The sequence below is a fragment of the Thunnus thynnus genome, chromosome 23 (assembly GCF_963924715.1).
Source record: "Thunnus thynnus chromosome 23, fThuThy2.1, whole genome shotgun sequence".
NCBI classification, from domain to species: domain Eukaryota; kingdom Metazoa; phylum Chordata; class Actinopteri; order Scombriformes; family Scombridae; genus Thunnus; species Thunnus thynnus.
In genome coordinates this window covers 13755318-13772231 of record NC_089539.1, presented here as the reverse complement: position 1 = coordinate 13772231, position 16914 = coordinate 13755318, and the positions used below count along the sequence as shown (strand labels likewise).

Genomic DNA, 16914 nt, shown 5'->3' with positions numbered 1-16914 from the left:
ACATGTTTATGTTCCTCAAAGTCAGGCATCAGTATCAAACTCGGGCGTCATGCACTTAGTGGTATCAATGTAAGATAATACCCATCCCCTGTGCTCAATGTTTTTCTGTTTTAAAATAGAGGAAAACGTTATTTTAGTACAGTGCTGATAGCTTATCGGAATCTGCGATAACAACAACAATAATTGCATCAAAACAAACACTTATCTAGATCCTTCTGTTTGCATTTATATGATTTGATAAGCTACTATTTTTAGTGATTCAGCACTACATGAGCTGCTTGTCCTCTGTTTGACTTTTAGCTCCACTTCTTTTAGGTCAAATTCATCTCTGAAATCCCAATGAGGAGACCAGCAACCCGGCACAAAAACGCAGATAAACACACACGCCAAATACGAATGTTAAGCACGGGCGTGGTGTGTGTTTGCTGGATGGAAACTGTGTGTAATGTGGAAGTTGGTGTGCGTGTGTGTGATGGGCAGGATTCTTTGAGAATGGTTCTCTATTTCATATAATTATAAAATCTGCAACCCTCTGACTTTTTAAAATCTGACACCTTACAGCTAATGAACGTCTTATTGAATCTTTTATTTTTCTTTTTTATTAGCAAAAAGACAAGGGCAAAGATCAGACAGCAAATATGTAAACTAACCAGCAAAGCCTGTTATAAGTTCTGTAAACATTTTAGTAGCTTTTTAGAGGGCTTTCCATAAAGTATGCAGCTTAAAATAGTTGCAAGCTAAATCTAAACAGAATCAGTAAGTGGATTCAATATTAGATTCTGACTTCATTAATTGTTATCAAACCACAAGCCTACTGATGACTTTGTTTCTCTATTTTGTAAATAAAAGGTTCCTGCTTTTCCCCGTTTCTACCTTAAAAGTACAACGCTGTGTCTGTGAAGGTTTCTTAAGTTCAGCAGAGCAGAGGAGAAACACATTAAGGTCAGCCAATACAGCATGCGTTTCCTCAACCTTGTGATGTGTAACTGTATACGCTGCCTTCATCCCTCCGGTCGCCGCAGCAACATCACAGGTTTTACAAGCTGGATAAACTCTGAAATGAGTTATGTTAGGTTTTAAATTTAGTGGGAGGAAGGTACATGTGACGGGGCTTCATTTATCTTCCATATGGAAGCCGGGAAAGCTTGAGCCGTGAAAACGGCTCACTAATATAAGATGCTTTTTCATTAAATTCGCTTCGAGAAAACAAATTTGCTTGTAAAAATTACAATGTTACGTGAAAACCATGCTGCTTATTTTGGCCTGAGAGAGGCAGAGAGCCATGGTAAAAAGGAAACTGAGCATGAAGCAATACTGATAACAACTCCACAAGATGCGATGCTTATCAGAGTTGACACAAAGCAGGTTTTTAGAGAGACAAATTAGTCGTATAGAGTATAGTCCTACTTTTTAGACATGCGTCAGAAAAGGATAGAAAATGTCAGATTTCAGTGATTTTGCCTCAAATACAGAGGCTGAGATGTCTGATGAAAACATGAATACAAGAGGAGACCTCCTTCATGAGTCCGTTAACTCGTGATATGTAACTCTAGCTGCTCCTTCTCTCTCTGGGTGCTCTATATTTCATGATGGGCGCAGGTTACATGTCCGTGCTGGTGCGAGGGAGGGTGTGTGTGCGTGTGTGTTTGCATGCCTATAGGAAATATGACGCTGCTCAATCAACGATGACGGGTTGAAGTGTGTGTGTGTGTTGGGGGGAGGGGGGAGTCTGTATGTGAAACACAAGAGGGGCGGGCTGAGGAGATCATGCTTTCCATCATGTAGGGTGATTCCCTGACAATCTCAAGTAACGCTAAACAACTCTACACTTGACCTATACGGGGCTTGATATATAGAAGAGCACACACACACACACACACACACACACACGCTAGAAATAAGGCCAGTCACAGTGTCCCAATAAGCCAGCCTGGGCATTATTATTACTTTAATAGAGCTGGCTGTTTCCACTGTTATGGATGTGTTATGTGTGTTAGAGCTAGTGGTTCCCAAGTGGTTTAGCCTCAGGGTCCAAATTTTTCCTTAGACATCGGGTCACGCTCCACAAACAGACTGATTTAACACACCTCTGGTTTGTTTCACTCCATCTATTTCACAAATAAAAACTAATTACAAAAGTGGGGCTTTAGAATCTAATGAAATAGGAAGCATTGCAGCAAAAGAGTGCAATTACGGCTTAAAAGGCAATATTTCTTTCAAGCTTGAGGTTGATTAACAATTTTATTTGATTTCTGTTTGCCTGAAAAATGCAGGATTGAAACATTATTTCAGACAGTTGTGCAAGAATATTAAAAACACCTGCACCACCTGCAAGGCTGTCATCATTACACATTAAATGCAGGTTATCGCACGCAGCTATTGACTGTCAGAAACAGATGCTTCAAATAAGTAGATCACATCCAGTTTGATAATCATTTTCAGCACAGACAAAGCAGAAAAGGTCCGCTCACTAATTGATCTGCTGCTGCTATCTGCAGACTGCTAGCTAGCGCTGCCAGCACTTCAACTCCGGTAACCAGAGATGATACCTTGTCAACTAACTACAAATCGAGAGCGCAGATCAGTGTGCAGTGTCATCTTCGTTCTGTCCTGCTCATAGATTAGATGAGTTAAATTCACTACGAGATAGCCAGAGACAGCTAGCCACCTGGAGACAGTCCCGTAATCTGCGTGAACGTGTAGCGTTACAAACACGTCACTCCCGGGACTCCTGGGAGTTTGTCATGATTCAAAACAGCTAATGTAGCCAGCTACAATCTAAGTTACTTTTTGACTAAAATAACCTTTTTGTGCATCTTGTAACAACTCGATTTCATGATTTACACATTTTACATTTCATGCAAAAACAAAATTAAAATTAATCAAATTAATAAGAGATATCGTCCAGCCCTACATGCTACACAATGGCAGTTACAACTAACTGAAGCTTGTTCAGGCTACTACAGCTGTTTTTACAACAGGACATGTAAATAAGCCTGGTTAAAAGAACATGGCAACACAACAGCTGCAGTGCTGAAACTGACAAAGAAGTAGGAAAGTTGTTTTCAAGCTCGACAGATACTTTACCCACAAAATTCAGAATTACCCACTTGTGGACTGTGGGACGCCAGTTGGGAACCACTGTCTTAGAGAATATTGATATACATTAATCATGCCAAATAATTGTCAATAATGATTGATGTTGTTTACTTTAAAAGTGTGTGGGATTTGTCAAATTTGTACATTCAGTAAGACACACAAATGGATAGAACAGAACAGGGAAGAATTCTTGATAAAATTATAGACAGTTATGATTTATGTTGACATGGAGAGTGTTTGTTGGAAAGGAAACCAGTAACCGCAGACGAACTAAAAGAACTGAGTCACACAAACACAGACGCACACAGGCTGCTACTGCTGCTGACTATAGACGGACCTAACGTCACAGTCTGCAACACACACACACACACACACACACTCTATAAAAAGACCTGCGTTTTCCTCTCATACTCTCCTCAGAGGGGAAGTATGGCCTTTTTCACATTCCCTTATTTTTCCATCAGTCTTTCTCTCTCAGACAGAGTGAACAGTACTCATGAACTGTTGCTGTCTGAGCAGGGTCTCTGTGTGTGTGCGTGTGTGTGACACCGTCACAGCAACAGAACAAGGGGCGTTGAAGCATGGAGCACACAAACAAAACAGCCTATGTGGAGTTTGGGGAGGGCTGCTAACTAGTAAACACAATGAATTCACTCTCTCCCACACACACACACACACACACACACACAGGACTGGACTCACCTCTGGTCAGGCTGCGTAGCTGACTGGTGCTTGATCCTCACAGCCAAATTAGGACAGGAGCTGGACATTTGGAAAGCAAAAGAGAGAGAAAGAGACAGAAGGTCAAGACAGTCTTGCTTGGGATGATCACATTAGAGATTCAAAGCAACAACAGCAGCCTGTCTATGTGTGTGTCTGTGTGTTTATGCGTGAGTGTTTGTGCTCGTCAGGCCCTCTTATACCGGTGAAGCCAGTTATTCAGGAAATAGAGGCTTCCTTTGGTCACTCAGACTCATAATTTACAACTTTCTGTGTAAAAATAGGTAACCAGGCTTTGGCTGATGTCCACGTAATGAGGCTTAAAAAGCAGCTTGTGTCTCTGATAAGATTCAAACACACACACACACACACCCTCTCTCTCTAGGCACAGAATGAACTCTGAGAAACAATATGAATAACATCAGGCAGCAATAGTGAATGATCTAGCTCTTGGGGAAAGTCAGGATACTGACCACCATTATCACTATCATTATCTCCTCTTTTATCATCATAATCCCCAGCATGTCATGTTTACCACCATCAATTATCCTTCAGAATGACAGATTAACATGCCAGGTAACCCTGTAACTCATGCAAGTTAAAAGTCACACACTGTACGTCTCCCGAAGGCGTTCCTCGGGGCAAATAGTTCAGCGTAGCTTTGCAGTAGGCCGATCGCACGACGGCTGTCCTTTTCTTCACAGTCTGACAAACCTACATCGTATCAAAGTGACAGCAGCAGCCAAAACACATTAGCTGAGTTTAAGGCTGACTAGTACCACTACCTTGGAGATTCATGCAGTGACCTCCTTAAAGTCTTGTGAAAGGAAGAAGGCGAATGCTGCTCGACAAAATGCAACCACAAGTGCGATTTCAGAAGTGAGTCTGTAGAGATTTTCTGGCTGTTTCCAGTGAATCCAACATCTATTTGAGAAAAAGGAACAGTGACGGAGATGTCAGGGGATCACTAAAGTTATTACAATACATCCTGAGGGGGACATAAAAGTGTGTTCCAAATTTCATTGCAATCCATCTCGCAGTTGAGAAATTTCACTCAAGACCAAAAAAAACTCCCCGAAGTCATTCGAATAGATTATCTGCAAACCATTAAAGTCTATACTTAACTATGTGCCAATACGTCAAGTAAATACTGAGATATTTCACGCATTTTGGTGTATATACTGCGTTTGTTTGTCTTGTTATCATTTGTTCCACCTAAAAGGTGCACCAAAAGCTAACTTTAATTAGCACATGAGTCCGATGACCTCACTAATTGCTAACATAGCTCCGCCCACCTTCAGCCTGGGCAGAAGTCACCTGTGAGAGCTGTGAGAGTGTTCGCAGATTTAAGAAAGATGACAATATGATAATGTTGGTCCACTCTTATACTTAAAAAAAAGAAGGCTGTATTTCTAACTGCTGATATTTTGTGTAATTGGTCTTTTTTGTTAATTGTATTTGGTGGGAATATCTAAAAGCTGACTTGTTTTTTGCATCTGTACCTGCAGTAAAACTACAAAAATGTATATAATAGGCTTTTTTCACAGCAGACATTTTAACTTGTGATAGTAAGAAAAGCACAGGTCCCAGTAGGCCATGACAGTGATCCAGCATGCACAATTATCATTAATTTTATTATTTACACCTGTGCTTTTCCTCCTGTGACGTGTCAAAAAATGCCTGATATCAGTAGGATAATACAGACTATTGCTATTTGCTTTGGCTTCAACAATAACAATAATAATAATAATAATAATGATAATAATCAGACATAATTAAAGTGAACGGCGACATGTTATAGACAACACAACCTGTCATTGTACTGCAGTGCAGCTCAACTCGTAACGTGGCATTTGTCTAGCGACTGCGATACCGCTTGACCTTTCCCCGCGACCTTTTTGCCTGCGCTCGACACTCAAATTGCCACATTTCCATGAATTAAATCACTGCCCGTTCTGCGGCTGTAACACAAGATGACAGTCTAGTGTGTGATGTAACGACATTGCAGCAGATGATGTAACCGGCTCTGCGGGCAGATTCAAGCTGCACAAAACACTGAGCGTCGTCTGAGAGCTCCTCAAAGAGACAGACACAGAGAGAGAAAATAATACAAAGGAACACGCTGGTCAGACAAAGACAGCAGTCTGGATCTGTGGATGCTACACGCTCATACTGAGATGCTCGGTCAACCACCGCATGCATGTGTATGCAAATCCAAACACACACACACACACACCGCAGACTGACCTCGGGATTCTGGACGTAAAAACACTCATGAGCCTTTTTTCACAGAATTACTGTGCAGCTATGTGGACTGACAAGTACTACTAGCCTAACTGATAGTCAATGAATCACTGTCCATCTCAAAGGCATACACACACACACACACACACACACTGTGCAGCTCTCGCTACAGTGTGTGTTTCCTGGGAATCTCAGGTCTGCCAGCTGGGTGTAACACAACGCCAGTCTTATCAACATTCAACACACACGACACGGCAACAGTGATTTCATCTCTCATCTCCAATCTGTCAACAAGTAACAAACACTCTCACCACCTTTTTTGCAAACATTTGCAAAGTGCTCTTGCAACCACAGCTTCCTACTCAACAACTGCATTAAATGCCTTGCTCAAAGGCACTTCATGGCACCTTATAACAGACTCAAAACCATCTGTAATCTCACTGACAATCTTTTTCTGATGTATCTGGGTTAAACTGTAATGTCTTGCAGACTTGGTGAACCATTTTAAATCAATGATTTCTGTATGTTCCGCGCCCGTTACATAAGCGTGACACTTGTTATAAGTTTCTCCAAATAAAAGGCATCATCGAGTTGCCTGAGATATAAAAATGTGAAGGTAAAACAGCCTAAATTAAATTACAGGTTTGCTTCATCATAATGTAACAGTAGTATTTCTAATTTTTTGAAAATACTTCTTTAAATATAATATTAAAAGACATAAAAGAATTTATGCATATATATACATTCACATTGCACAGTGCTACTGTATAAGTACCTGTTGGCTGCGAGTGAAATTAATATGTTAAACTCTTGGCTACAGTCCAGAAATAGTCAAGTCAGTTACACATTTCTGCTGATGTCACTGTTTTATAACAGGATTTAAAGGCTAAAGACGTATTCAGGTTTACAAGGAATCTAAGAAATCTGTATGTGAGAACTAAAGGTAGATGTTAAGCTTCAAAGTGTTATTTGACTGACCTGACTGTGTGTCAGCTTTATGGATTTATACAAAGCTTTGCCAGTGCACTGACGGAGGTTAATTTACGGGTTGAATTATGATTGCAGTGGAAAATCTGGGTGAGTGATGACAGTGTTAGTCAGACATTGGAACAGACAGGCTGGCTGGATGGTAAACCATGTTGGATAATCAGATGGCCTGCCAAACTGAGAGCCTGAGCGCCTGCTGATGCTTGCAACAGTTTCCCCTCGCTGACACGAGATAGGTAGAGAAAACCAACACTGCCATTTTCATTTCTTTTAAAAGCAAGAATGCCAAGTCTAAGACAGAGAGAAAAAAAAATTCAATGCTTCCAGCCTCTAACATGTTCAGATATGCTGCTTTTCTATGATAATAAACTGAATATGTTTGGATTTTGGAGTGAAGGTTCAATATAGGGCTTCAACTAACATTAATTTTTATTATCAATTAATCAGTTGATTATTTTCTTGATTAATCGATTAGTTGTTTGGTCTATAAAATGTCAGAAAATGGTGAAAAACTCCGTCACTGTTTCCCAAAGGCCAAGATGACGTCCTCAAATGTCTTCTTTGGTCTCCCCCAACAGTCCACAACCCAAAGATATTCAGTTTACAGTCACATTTGAGAAGCTGCAATCAGAGCATTTGGACATTTTTTCTAAAAGACTGACTAGAAACGATTAATCGATTATCAAAATAGTTGGTAATTTAATAACTGGCAACTAATCGATTAATCGTTGCATCTCTAGCTGGATAAAACAAGCAATTTGAAGACGTCAGTTTGCGTTCTAGGGAAATTGTGATGGACGTTTTCCAAACGATTAACTGAAGAACTAAATAACTTAGAAAATGATCCCTCAGCAGATTCACCAATGAGGCATCGTTTCCACCAGGAGACTGTTTAGTAAAGGTGGTACGCCACCCAGATCCTGATGCAGGTCTGTGGGAAGACAAGCAATCCAGTCTTCTAACCAAACAATGTTTTCTATCGTTTATGGATTGCCACTTTAACAATTTAACAACAGGAAACCCAGGAGATTGTTTAACCAAGGTGGTAAGCCACCTAGATCCGGATGCAGGTCTTGATCAATTTTGTTAGAAGTAGGGATGCAGAGACGAACTGATTTGACAATTAACTGCACTTTAAAACGTCATGGTTTTGTAACCATAAAGACTCAGCTACACCGAGTGTTTCTGTTCTCACTCTCAAAAGAAAAAGGACATTATGGTTGTTATTTTTCTATGAGCAACAGTTGTACTGTGAGAAAAATTAAACAAAACTAGACAGTTGTATTAAAAAATATATATAGGCGCAACCTATGCAGGCAGAACCAAAACAAACCTGGTGCACCAGCTTAAAATGCTGTGCTGCAACAAGTCCAGGTAGGGTGGAGTCAGCTAAAACGGGCCATCAAATAAAATGGGCCAGATAAGGTTGGCGCATCATAGCCCTTTAAAATTTTACAGCCACACACACAATAACTGATATTGCATTGTTGCTACAACATTAGTTGACAGGTAACATTAGTTTTGATTGGTCTGAGGTTGCTAAGGTGGGCGCGGCAGAGTGTTACACAAAGTATGTCAGAGAATTCATATGGTAAGTGAGCATGACATAGCAAATATTACTCATGTGATAAAGCATAAAGTAAGTAAGCATACCAACAAAGCAAATAGTAACTTTGATTTTTGTGAGAGAAGTCATTTTAAGTACTGGCCCATTTAGCTTGACCAGCTAGCTAAAATGGGCCACGTACACACACACTCTTACACAGAAATTGAGGGCGCAAAAATTGTTCACAGAATCTTAATCTTTTATAAAATGATAAGTTACAGACAGCAGGAGGACAGGCAGAGAAGGGAAAAAGAGAGAGAAGAAGAGAGAAGAGGAAAAGACAGGAAAAAGAAGGAAGATGTCAGTATAACCAGTGGAGAAACAATAGAATGACGGGTGCCATTAATACAAGTACCAGGAGACAGTTGAGACACCAAATGTTCGCTTTGTAGCAGGGGCTTCCAGAGACCACTTTGCAAAGGCGCATTAGCGGAGAAGTTGCTGGCTCTGTCTATACATCTGGGAGGAAGAAATACCTGCCAGAGGAATCCAAGAAAGAACTGCCAGGTCTTATTAAGCTCCTCTCCAAAAGAGGTTTCCCCCTTACCAAAAGAGACATCCAGGGAATTGCATTTAATTATGCAAAGGCCAATAATATCAAAGGCTTCTCTGAAGTAAAAGGCCCTACTGGGTATTACTGGTTTCAAAATGTTTTGAAAGGGAATCCAGACCTCAGCATTAAGAAACCAGAGGCTCTTTCAGCAGCAGGAGCAGCAGGGCTGAACCCTGAGGTGGTAGGAAAGTGGTTTCAACAGTATGAAGACCTGCTGGAGGAACTTGAAATCAAAGATGTTCCATCACATCTTTGGAATTGCAATGAGTCTGGCCTGCAAGACCAGTTTCGCTCCACACGTGTGATTGTGGAGGCGGGTAAGGAGAGACCACGACAGTCCTTGCAGCCTTCAACACAGCGGGAACATTTAGTTGCACAATGGTCGTCTTTAAAAGGAAAGCAACTAATGTGTAAGTGGTTTTATGGTTGCCCAGAACATGTTACCGTTCTCTGACAACGGCTGGATAAACAGTGACCTGTTCCCGGAGTGAGGTCAGATATTTACAGAGCAGCTGCAAACGGATGACCCAACGCCCAATGTCCTCCTGTTGGATGGCCACAGTAACCACGTCTACAATTTGGACTTCATACAGCTGATGAAAGCCAAAAAATGTGCATGTGATGACCTTTCCATCTCACACCACACATGCACTCCAGCCTGCTGACAAAGCACTTTTCAAACATTTGAAACACAACTGGTATGAAGAGGAGTCGAAGTGGACAGAGGAAGAAGGAGGATGGCAGGACAGACGCTCCGTAAAACGCTCTGTTTCATCAGGCCTGGAAGAAGACCGCGACAGTTGAAAATACCCAGGCTGGATTCAGGGGCACAGAGATGTCCCCTCTTAACAAGAACATAATCCCTGATGAAGTGTACGCACCGAGCATGACGACAGAGAGGGCCGCGCTCCCCACAGAGACTGAGCTGTAGAGGATACAGCAATCTTGACTTTCAGTGAGGATGTGGTGGTCTCTGAAGAAGTGCTGATCATCACATCTCAGGAGGATATGGAGTCGTCCTTATTCCATGACTTCACTCCTGAGCAAGACTCCTCAAACCATCAGGAGGATGAATATCCTCTATTGAGGTCAGCACAAGACCAGTCATCTCAGTGACCTAATACCAATTCCAAAACGGGAAAGAACAAGGCCCAAGCCCCCCCCCCACCTACCATTTAACAAGCATAGACCACATTGATTACATTACTAACAAAAAGAACGAAAAACGACCAAAAGGAAAAGAGCAAAAAGAAAAAAGAGCACAAAACAAGAGCAGCAACAGAAAGTAATAGAGTATATGGTGACGTGAGTGACCTAAAGGCCACAGAGGACTGGGTGTGCTGTTGTCAGTGCATCTCATGGTACTGCGAGACCTGTGGAGAAGATAATGGCATCTGTGATGATGATGATGGTTACATCTGCAAAGACTGTGTTTGAAGAGAACGCAGGACAAGACCGAACAAGACTTGACAAGATGAGATGTTAAGACCTGGTTACAGGAAATGTTCATGCTTTTTGGTGTTTTGGGGTTTTTAACAAGATGTCTGATAAATGTTTGATACAAGCATACACCTACACACACACACACAGCTACACGCAGTCCAACAAAGACACTGTTAAAATTAAAATGATTTCAGCTGAAATTACTGTGTTGTTCTCTCTTTATATTCACACGTTTTACCTGAACACTGTGTTGTAGCTCAAAAGGGAACCTGCTGATACTCTTAACTCTCATTATTCCAAAACAATTATACTTTTTCACATTTTTTAAACAAATAAATATTTAAGAGATCCATGCCAATTTATAAAAAATATCATTAGATCTCATGCATAGCTCATTTGATGGTCTCCCTTCATGTGTGTTTGAGGGGGGCTACGTTGGCTAAGGAGACAACACATGTTGACAATGGCTGAGGGACCCAACATTGAAGTGTTGTATCCAGTGGTCAGTGGGAGTATCATGGATAAATATAGAATTGCCAGGGGGGCGTTCATGAAGAAGGATCTCCAATTTATAAAACTTGCCAAAGAAAAGTCGCTGCTAAAGGATCCAACACCTCAAACATTATGCAACATCTTTGAGATCACCCTCCAGCGATACACGCTCAAGGGAAGGTAATACATTTAGTAATAATTATGTTAAAAATCATTACTTTAGTGGAAAGTTACTTAATGAAACATTGTGCTGGTAGAGAATTAAATATAAAAGTGTCACTTATAGTCAACAAAGTAGTGGTGAGTTAAGAGTTGGGCTTTCAGTGCAGCAGCCAACGGCAACAAAGCAGGAAAAACTGCATGTATTCTTCTCAAGGGCTTCAGTGTGACCACATCCTGTTGCTTCGTCCCATCTGTGTTGAGCAAACACTGGTCAGGTAGGTAAATATCCCAGATGTAAAAGACTAACTTAACGTAGGATCTTGTAGACTTCCAGTATTCTACTTTGGGATACCATGGGATCTAATTAATTGCATTTGAGTGATTAATAACACCTGCATTTTTACTAAAACTGCAAAACCACACGTAAAATTAGATTAAGTATTAAAATAGATTACTAAAAATGAATTTAAAAAAGGCACAGATGACAGTTGATGATAAAAACAGTTGAGTTTATTACCTTCATTAGTAATATTTTCCCCTTGGGGATCAATTAAGTTCATCTTAATCTTACATTAATATTAATAATTAAAAATACTTTATTTTAAATATTATGAAATCAACTAAAGTAATTACAGCAATGTCCAATCGAAGTTAATCTTACGTGGATTATTTTCATTTTTCTTATTCACTTTTAGCCTAAGACGACCTCTTGTACTGCTGCAGAATCCTTGGTGAAGTGTGTGTCTTATGCTTCCTCTTCAAAACAGAACAAGCTCATGTTGTTTTATCCATCCGTAGTATTATGAAATAAATGAATGTACAATAATTGTGAAATCATTTTTTTCTCAGACTATAATGGTACCATCAAAATCTATAATTGCTGCATCCCTAGTTAGAAGTAGGACTGCAACTAATGATTATTTTCATCTGTCGTCATTATTTTCTCGATTAATCGATTAGTTGTTTGATCTATAAAATGTCAGAAAATGGTGAAAATTGACTATAACGGTTTCCCACTGTTGCCCAAAATGCAAACTACAATGTCTTGTTTTGTCCAAACTCAAAAATACTCCATTTCCTGCCACAGAGGACTAAATAAACCAGAAAAACATTCACATTTAAGAAGCTGGAACCTGGAAATGTTGGCATATTTTCTTTAAAAAAATGATTCATCGATTATCAAAATATTTGGTTTAATCGATTTATCGACTAATGGTTGCAGCTCTAGTTAGAAGCCTGAATAAAAGTCACATTCATACACATGACACTGCTGTGTGAAACTGCAGGTCTGCCCGTTACCACTTAAGATTAATGTTTTATTTGACATAAGTGTATTAATTTCATTTCCCCTTCACACACACACACACACACACACTATACAACACTGCGGGAAACCCTGTAATGGAAATAATAGTTAGTTGCAGCCTCCGGTAGTATTTAAGTGGAAGGATTAAAGTGAGTAGAGCCAATTAAAGTAACGTAAAACATGCTACAATATAATGTTTTAAAGTCGAGGTGAGTCAGGGATGTTACAGTCGTGAAGTGTACAACTGCAAAATCGAGCTATTGTGTGTATTTTCACTACTAAAGTGGACACAAGCTGTGCAGCGCTATAAGTCAGTTTTAAAGGCAGCTAATCTTGCAGCTAGCCTCCATGTAGATGCAGTCACAGTGTTTTCAGACACTGCTCACGGTTCAGTTCACACAGCCAGTCGTCCTCCTCCACCTCCTCCTCCTCTTTCTTCCTCCTCTGCTGCTGGCTCATGTCTTGCTAACGTTACCTAGTTAGCTGAGCTCCCCGGCAGGCACAAAGAGCCCACACGGCTGTCCCTTCTCAAACACCGCTGTCCAAACATATCATGCAAAGCTGCTCAATCTTACCTCGCTGACTCCCGAGTCCAACTCTCCACACACAGAAACAGTGCTTTCTAGACGTGGTTTAAACTACACGGGTGCTAGTGAAGCTTGTCCATTGTCTGGTGAGAGATGCTCAGCGTCTGCTGCTCGCCGCTGTTTGGAGCATTTAGCTTCTCGCTTTCAGCCTCTCACTGTAAAAAATACTACTTCAGTTCATTCCCGTAAACGACAGTATAAACGCGCCATTACATTTTTAGCCAAAATGTCACCAACGGTTATTAACGGTAAATACAAGAAAAGTAGAGCGGGTTCACATATCAATAAGGAAGTTAACTGAAAAAAGAAAAAAAAAACTTTCCTTTTTCAGGTAGAGCCGCTGTGAATCATATATAAACACAGCCAGCAGGAGGAATAGACAGAACTTTACTTACCCCTAGTGGACGTTGAAACGCACTACAAGAATATTTGAAAATAAACTTGCGCCCGTGCAAACACTTTACGGTTAAATATCGAAATGATAGACGTTGAAAGTGAAAATGACGCTGCAACACGGGAACCAATTAGCTTCCAGGATGGGCGGGACCACCACAGATAACGGACCAAAGTCTCCCTCCGTCTGTTGTCGTTAACGGATACGTCTGGTGATAATTATGTGATTAAACGGCAGAAACACTGTAAATATTAGCATTAGTGTGTGGTATAAGAGCAGAGGAAAATGCTGGTCACCGATTTAGAAACACGCTGAGGTGAGTCAGACGTTGTTTTAAGTTAAAGCCGGTTAGCTAAACGCTATGGATTGTAAACGCTAACGGTCATCGTAGCGTTAGCTTAACAATTTATGAATGAAAAACCAATTAAAAGTGATTCCAGTTAGTGTTGGCGAAATTCAGTTTGATGTACTAAACAATATGATAAATACGTTTTTATTACGTAGCTATTGCAGCGTTACTGCCTGTTCTTAGCTGCTATTTATTGATTTTCTTGCTAGAATAACGTTACCCCACAGAACAAAACATTGATCATAACATTGTTTTTAACATTTTCTGTGTCTGCCCAGCTTCTGTCTGTCTGTTTCCCGGTCTCCTCCCCTGATCTTTCCCCAGTCGATGACATGTCTCTGGCTCAGCGGGTTTTGTTGACGTGGGTCTTCACCCTGGTCTTTCTCATCATGTTGGTACTCAAACTGGACGGGAAGGTAAGTTTTTGTGTCCTACTTGGTATCCAGGTACTTAAAATATGTTAAAAAAAATCCATCTCTTTATTTATAGAAAGCGTCACTTACATCATCTGTGACATTAAGACAATAACATAACACAAGTAGGCATCATAATCAAATAAAGATAACATAAAAAACTTCACTTTCAGTTTGATCGAGTCAACATGGTAACAGGACAAAGGGTAAAAGCAATAATAATAAATACATAGACAGAAAGATAACTTAACAGAAAAGGTAGGTAATAATATCAGATTAATTTAAAATAAGTTATTGTAGCATACTAACTGTATGTGCACATTTTTTATTGTTTATAAGTTGAATAGACTCAAAATATTTTCTAAATTCAATCATGAAAAGTTCAACTGATGGGCAAGACCTTGAGAACTTGGATTTATGAATGTGAAATTTTTCCACTAAAATTAATAAATTGACGGTCCTGAACTTTCTGGTGTTTGTTTTCATAGTGTAGTATTACATCTTTGGCTTCCAGCTTAATTGAATGGTTGATCTGAGCATCAGAATAATCCTGATGTATACTGACATTTATAAAATACACGTTTAGTTGTGTCTTCAGCCAGTTAAAAGTATTTCATTAGCTGATACCTCAGCAGTTTTTACATGGCTAGCACTCCTCATCAATGTAATTGTGAATTTATTGTACGTCTCAGTGAGTGTATTTATGGTATTTTATCTGGATCCAGTGCATTGTTGCTGCGGTAATCCATATTTTCAAAGTCATCACATAGTTAAGTTTCTCTGACAGCCGTACTAGAAATGAACTCATCACACTGAAGAAATTGTGGATAAAAAAAAACCTTGACTATAATCCTCTCCGTTCCCTCCCTCCAGGTGCAGTGGAACTGGTTCCTCATCTTCCTCCCGGTTTGGGTCTTCGATGGCATCCTCATCCTCATGCTTGCCATCAAGATGGCGGGCCGTTGCAAGCCTGGTTATGACCCGCGCAACGGTTCGCCGGACCTGCGCCTGCGTGCCTGGTACCTGGCGGCCATGCTGCTCAAGCTGGGCTTCTGCCTGACACTGTGCGCCAAGCTGGAGAAGCTGGCCGACGTTAAGCTGACGTTTGTTTGCATACCACTGTGGACCATGTTACTGGGGGCGCTGGTGGAGCTGGGGCTGAATATCTTTCCCGAGAGGAGAGAGGCTTAAGAGGGATCAAACCTCATCATAAATAATCACATCAATCAAAACACTGTTTAAAAAAAAAATCTGAAAACCAGTGTTGGGAACTAATTTGTGTTTGTATGACCATGACTTAGTGAAACCGGAGCTTTTTCATTGAATATTTCCAGGACTGACGCTCATGGAAGAATCAAATCATTCATCTCAAGAATAAGAAATTCTGTGTTGAACAAAGATTCATGTGTGTTCAGACCTCAGCGGACCGCGCTGGGCTTTAGCAGAGCTGGGTCTCTGCTGTCTTTGCTGCTTAGGAGATGCTAGTGAATCCATCACGTTTGAAAATTTCAGAACAGCTCAACAGAGTCAAGTAATAATTGCATTTTCGTTATGAAGAAAAAACTGTCATAAGAGGATCAACTGTATCCTTGTAAAACTACTGTGAAGCTTAAACTAGAGGAGTAGATTCCTCCAATGTTTGTGTTTTGTTTCTAAGTGTTGTTTTCTGTATATAAGCCAGCAGAGCTGCTCTTTAACTGGAAGGTAGTTGGTGAATTTTCCTTTTTCTTTTAAGCATAAGTTGTCACTCACTGCAGAGTGACTGTACGTATAGGTATGAGGTTTTTTTTGTAAATATTGTTGATATTGTGCGGCTGTATTTACACTACATTAGTTTTTCCTCTCATTCCTGACCCGTGGAGGGTTTCTGGCCAAATATTGTTTTACAAGTTATAAATTAACCCAAAAAGAGTTCATGGTAACAGCTTGTTTTGGCTGCAAGCACTCAAGAAATGAACAGCAGTTTTAAGAAACTGTTCGGTACACAAATGCATCCTGGAACAACTTGTGATATTCCTCCCTCTGCCCTGTACAAGGTCTCTTTTGTACCATGTAAATCATCACGTGTCACGCGAAAGTCAGTAAGCTCTGATAATGTCTCCGCACCGAGACTGAAGGTCAATAAGACAGAATCCTTGACGCGTGTTGCACTCGGTGACCGAAGTACTTTACTCATACATTTAGATAAATACGTTTTTTATGTCAAGTTAATTATTGTTTCACATTTTGACTTCAACAGCTGACACTGTGCATGAGCGACATTTGTTTTCGTGCCATTTGATTGTTCAGTATTTCAAATACATTCTTTGCATTATTTTGCACTGTGTTGAAAAGCGAATGAATACTTGTTTTTTTGAGATCGAAAGTATTTGATAATTGATGCATGTCTTGTAAAAAAATTAAATAAATGAAGGTTCTGCACTAGAACTGTGGGTATCTATGTCAAGCAGCCATGAAGATATTAAAATTGTACCATTTAGTGGTAGCAATAACAATACAAAGTCACATCTAAGTATTTCCATATACTCAGACAGGCTATATTAGTTGCAGACTATGCAA

The 16914-nt window shown here is 40.2% G+C and overlaps 2 protein-coding genes across 6 annotated transcripts in view; one reads left to right on the top strand and one right to left on the bottom strand.

Moving 5' to 3' along the window:
* LOC137175530 (protein PHTF2-like) overlaps nt 1-13444 on the bottom strand; it is a 52211-nt gene extending 38767 nt beyond the window's left edge. The window contains exons 1-2 of one of the 3 annotated variants that reach the window (XM_067581221.1): nt 13188-13444; nt 3802-3861 (exon numbers count right to left, since the gene is read on the bottom strand). The gene's annotated coding sequence lies outside the window, so the exon portion shown is untranslated. The remainder of the gene's footprint in view (nt 1-3801; nt 3862-13187) is intronic. The other 2 variants (XM_067581222.1, XM_067581223.1) reach the window with 2 other exon arrangements.
* Nucleotides 11262-16782, top strand: LOC137175541 (transmembrane protein 60-like). 3 transcript variants are annotated; one of them, XM_067581241.1, is made up of 3 exons: nt 11262-11324; nt 14221-14358; nt 15229-16782. In XM_067581241.1, the coding sequence occupies exons 2-3, from the start codon at nt 14275-14277 to the stop codon at nt 15544-15546; spliced, it is 402 nt and encodes a 133-aa protein (XP_067437342.1). In that variant the 5' UTR covers nt 11262-11324; nt 14221-14274; the 3' UTR covers nt 15547-16782. The 3 variants fall into 3 exon arrangements, with proteins under 3 accessions (XP_067437342.1, XP_067437343.1, XP_067437341.1); XM_067581242.1 differs by lacking the exon at nt 11262-11324 and adding an exon at nt 11352-11581; XM_067581240.1 differs by lacking the exon at nt 11262-11324 and adding an exon at nt 13577-13909.
* The last annotated feature ends 132 nt before the right edge of the window (nt 16783-16914 follow it).

Excerpts from the sequence above, each read along its gene's own strand:
- LOC137175541 (XM_067581241.1), top strand. The coding sequence starts at position 14,275 with ATGTCTCTGGCTCAGCGGGTTTTGTTGACGTGGGTCTTCACCCTGGTC. Across the intron at positions 14,359-15,228 it reads TACTCAAACTGGACGGGAAG|GTGCAGTGGAACTGGTTCCT; the intron begins GTAAGTTTTTGT and ends CCCTCCCTCCAG.